The following is a 4601-nucleotide window of genomic DNA, read 5'->3' on the forward strand; positions in this document are numbered from 1 at the left end:
TGCCAGCACCTTCAGGATAGCTCCCAGGGGTTATTAGAGAGGGTGTATTAGTATTATTTGGCAAGTACTGGGGGGTCCAATCTTGGGCCAGAGAGGCACAAAGGTGCCATTGTGTGGCCCCAGCACCTGCCTTCAGAGCCTGGGTCAGCTGTGTGTCTCTGGGCAGATGGCGCAGGCCTAGAAATTACAGGGTCAGGGACAGAAAGGCAATTCTTGCTCAAGGAAGCCAGGGATGAGACCAGCAAAGCCAGCCGCCCAGGGCAGCTCAGCCAGAAACTCTGAACATAGGCCGGCAGGTGACCCCTGGTGCCTACTAGGCCCATTCATCCAAAGGGATGAGGTGCGAGGCCTGTCTAAAGGGGAAGACTGGGTGACGAATACACACAAGAAACATGAACAGGACAATCAAGGAACTAGCAAGCGCTCTAAGGAACACGGCCAGCCTGGGGCACGGAATGGACTGGGTGGGGGAGGCAACGTTGTCCCGAGTGTGGCCTGAGGAGGAGATATTTAATCTGACCCCAGCCACAAAAGGGTGCCCTCCCCCACCCCAGGAAGCTCTAGGGTGGCACATCCCAGGCAAGGGAAGAGCTGTGCAGGGTGGGCCCCCAGGGCAGGTGAGAGCTGGGGCTCTGGGCCACAGGGACTCAGCGGAGGGCACAGCCCCGTCTCTGCGGTGCTAAGGCTCAGCCCTTTCTTGTCAGCAGGAGGTGGGACAGCCAGTCCCCCAGAGAACTGGCGAGGACCCCAGCCATGGCACTAGGAGGGTGTAGGTGGGGGAGGGAGCGTCACAAAGCTGTGGCCTTCCGTCCGTGGCTCAGATTGCAGACCTGCACCCCTACCCCGCCCCTGCTCTGGCAGTTCCCCTCCAGCTGGTCTGTGAGCCAGCACTTTGGGTGGTGCAAACACTGGACGCCATCACGTGTCTTTTCTTCTCTGGGTGGCACTTACTTGCCATCAGATTCCAACAATAGCGACACTGCACCTTCCCGGATGCAGGGCTGGCCACCGTGGACGGGGGAGGGGTGGGGTCTGTGCCAAGTGCTCACAAGCCACCGGCCAGGGCTATAAAGGGCACTGTGAGGGGAGCCAGCACAGCCACCCAGACACCCAGGTGACCTGCGGAGGCCGTGAGCACAGAGCCCTGGAGATGAAGGCCCTGCTCCTGACCGCCGTGCTCGGCCTGGTCGCTGCCCTGTCCTTGGCCCAGGAGGAGCAGGATGTGAGCTGGGCTGGGCCCATGGGCGGGTGAGGGAGCAAGGCCATGGCTGCTGGCCGGGGCAGCACCCAGGGGCCGTGTTTTAGGAGGTGTCCTTTAGGGCCGGGTTCTGACCCTGCCCTCCCAGCCTGGAGTGGTCAGAGAATGGGGTCCTGTTGGGGGCAGGCTCAGCTCACAGGGCCTGCTGCTGACGCCCACAGGCCTTGCAGGGAGGGCCCTCTGCAGGGAGGCTCAGCGCTGCCGGGCCTGGTGCGTGGGGGGCAGACACCCTCTGCCTCCGTTGGGGCCCGGAGCCCTGAGCGCGGGGCTGGCTCTAACCAAGCTCGGGGTGCGGATGTGCGGGACCCCGACTGCCTCTGGGGGCTGCGGCCAGGGTGCCGGGGTGGGGGAGGTTGGGGGGAGACCCCGGGCAGCCCACGGTGTGGCCTGAGGAGGAGACATTTGACCTGACCCTGAGCCACGGCCGCGGCTGGCTCCAGTTTTCAGGGACCTGGTATGTGAAGGCCGTGGTGACTGGCAAGGACGTGCCAGAGGAGAAGAGGCCCAGGAAGGTGTCCCCCGTGACAGTGACGGCCCTGGAAGGTGGGGACATGGAAGTCACAGTCACCTTCATGTGAGTGCTGCCCGCCTCAGCCCCACTCTGGGCCACTTTCTCTCCCCTCCCAGCCCCGCGATATTTCGGTGTGGGTGAAATATCATCGCCCTGACTTTGAGGGGAGACAGCCCGAATATCCTAAAGCTTGTCAGGGGTGGCAGTGGAATTTTGGGGGCCACCTGGTCAGTGCGATGCACCAGGTGAGCTGAGGACGGCTCCAGTGTGTCCTGGGAGCAGCCGCCCGAGCACACCCTGTTTTCCAGGAAGAAGGATCAGTGCCACCAGAAGAAAGTCCGGATGCAGAAAACCGACGAGCCCGGCAAATTCTTCGCCTGTGAGTCCCGGCCCAGCTGCGCCAGCCCCACTGCCCGGGGGAGAGCACCCGGTGGCCTTTCTGGTCCCGGCCCTGTCTGCCTCCCAGGAGGGGGCGACCCCTTCCTTCCTGGGGGTCTTGTGGCCCAAGTGTGAAGGGCTTGTTCACAGCAGGGACACCAGATCACGCCATCCCTCTGGGCGGTCCCAGCTGTTGACCCATCAGGGAGACTGAGGGTTAGAGGTCAGGGAGCAGGGCAGGGGCAGCTGCCCGGAGCTGGGACAGCCACACTGCACCTTCTGACATCCCCTGGCCTCTTGTGGCCCCACAGCTTGGGTTGGGACTGTCCCAGGAGGAGGCTCCTCCCCAGCATCAGGGTCTGGGGCCGTGGGGAGCAGGAGGGCCCTGGCGGGCTCTGCAAAGCGTTTCCTCTGGGAGAGAAGATGCCCAAGACCCGCCGCCTCTGTCGTCTGCAGATGAGGGCAGGAAGCTGGCCTATGTGCAGAAGCTGCCGCGGACGGACCACTACGTGTTCTACTGTGAAGACCAGCGCCGTGGGAAGATGTTCCACATGGCAAAGCTCATGGGTGAGGGGCCCTCGGGGACCCGCATCTCCTGCCCGTGTCTCCACTTCCAGAAGCCCATGGGACAGGCATCAGCCACGCCCCTGCCCCCGGGGAGCAGGAACGCCCTGCACTGGATTCAAGTGCCGGGCACAGTGTGGCACAGGCTGGGCTGGGAAGGGCAGTGCGGGGCCACTTACGGGGGAGCTCTGGACACCACAGCTGCCAAGTGCCACTTCCTGGGGTCTCAGGCATCGTGGGGGGGTCACCTCATGTAGGGGGTAGTGTCCTGACAGGGGCCTTCACGGGGCAGGGACCCTCCAGGGTGGGGGGGCAGCCCAGTGCCTCCAGGACACAAGGTCCTTCCAGGTCAGGGTGTGATCCTGCAGGGTGGCTTCTGGAGCTGCTCAGGTCCCCACCACTGTCCCCCTTCCCAGGGACCTGTCAGCTGGGCAGTGGCCATCACCCCCTTCCCCCATCCCCACCCCAGACCTCCCTGTCCACCGTTGGCTCCAGCCTCCTCTCCTACCCTCGGCCGCTTCAGGGCCAAGTCCCTGGGCAAGTGGTGGCCGTCTCCTCACGGTATCTGCTCCCTACTCACCTGGCTGCCCCCCCTCAGGTAAGGATCCCACTGTGAACCCAGAGGTCATGGAAGAATTCAAGAAATTCGTGCAGCGCAAGGGGTTCCCGAAGGAGGACATCCTCATGCCCACACAGACGGGTGAGACAATGGCTCTGCCGGAGTCCCCCATGCACCCCAAGTCTCTCTGTGACCTCCAGGCTATCCCATGGCCCCCATGACCCCCTGAGTCCCCTCACAGGGATGCCAGGGCCCTGCTTAGGGCCTTGGTCACTGGCAGGTCTGAGCTGGGGCTGTGGTGGGGTCTGGGCCCCTGTCCAGGGCATCTCCTCACCCTGGGTCTGTCTTGGTCTCTACAGAAAGCTGTGTTCCTGAACGAGACTAGGGTAAGTGACACTGTGGAAGACGTGGAAGAGCCCAGAGCCCTGGGTTCCCAGATCAGGGGTCCATCTGCTCTGGCCCCCTCCTGTCCCACACAGGCAGGAAAGACCCCTGCCCCTGGGCCAGGCAGGAGGTCGGCACCTCAGACTCTGCCCCCGCTAACTCCTAGAGCATCTGGGAAGTCCTCTTTCCCTAAGCCCTGTACCCGGCCCAGTGAGGGCTTCCCGGGCTCTGCCAGGGCCCAGGCCTGCAGGGCCCCCCACGTGTCAGCTCAGCACCGTTGTCCCCTGCACTGGTCCCACTTGGTCCAATCCCCCCAACACACACCTGCCAAGGGTGCCCAGAGCCCTGCCGGGTCCTAGGAGGCCAGATCGCTCTCAAGGCCCACGGCTGCCCAGCAGTGACCGGCTGCCTGCATCTCCCCGCCCTGCACCCCCTGACCTTTGCTCCTCTTCCCAGCACAGCAGCCCCCAGGTCTGCACCTCCAGAGTCCACCCTGCTGCCTGACAGACCCCCGGCCCGCCCGGACCTGCCTCCCCCCACTGCCCTCCCTTCCCCCACCTGACTCCAAATAAAGAGCTTCCGCAGCTGCTCTGGGCTTGCCTGTCTGTGAGGGGACCTTGTGTTGGCTCCCTTGGGGGACTGCTGGGAGGCGGTGGCACCAGAGAAGCTGGGAGACGCTGGACCCAGCAGGGACTGGACCCCAAGAGGCTCGGTGTCTGACAGGTCCAAGTTCATGTGATGTCCTAGAGGGTCCCCTGCAGAGCTGCCACCTCGAGGTTCAGGCTCAGCTTGGGAGGGCCTGAGCCTCCCAGCCTGGCAGGAGGACACTTGGGAACACACCGGGGAGGGGGGCAGGGAGACCGAGTCAGGGCTGCAGACAGTGCTGGTCCTGGCAGGGATCCCACCCCAGCGGGGACTCAGTGGGACCCTCCAGGGCCCCACTTTAG

General features: G+C 64.2%; 1 protein-coding gene across 2 annotated transcripts; it reads left to right on the forward strand.

Moving 5' to 3' along the window:
* The first annotated feature begins 1020 nt into the window (after window positions 1-1020).
* OBP2B (odorant binding protein 2B) lies at window positions 1021-4243 on the forward strand. 2 transcript variants are annotated; one of them, XM_045562421.1, is made up of 7 exons: window positions 1021-1222; window positions 1699-1832; window positions 2078-2148; window positions 2604-2714; window positions 3310-3411; window positions 3630-3656; window positions 4111-4243. In XM_045562421.1, the coding sequence occupies exons 1-6, from the start codon at window positions 1151-1153 to the stop codon at window positions 3653-3655; spliced, it is 516 nt and encodes a 171-aa protein (XP_045418377.1). In that variant the 5' UTR covers window positions 1021-1150; the 3' UTR covers window position 3656; window positions 4111-4243. The 2 variants fall into 2 exon arrangements, with proteins under 2 accessions (XP_045418377.1, XP_045418376.1); XM_045562420.1 differs by having other exon boundaries at window positions 1024-1222; window positions 4116-4243.
* The last annotated feature ends 358 nt before the right edge of the window (window positions 4244-4601 follow it).

This window comes from Lemur catta, chromosome 10, assembly GCF_020740605.2.
Source record: "Lemur catta isolate mLemCat1 chromosome 10, mLemCat1.pri, whole genome shotgun sequence".
Classification (NCBI taxonomy): Eukaryota; Metazoa; Chordata; class Mammalia; order Primates; family Lemuridae; genus Lemur; species Lemur catta.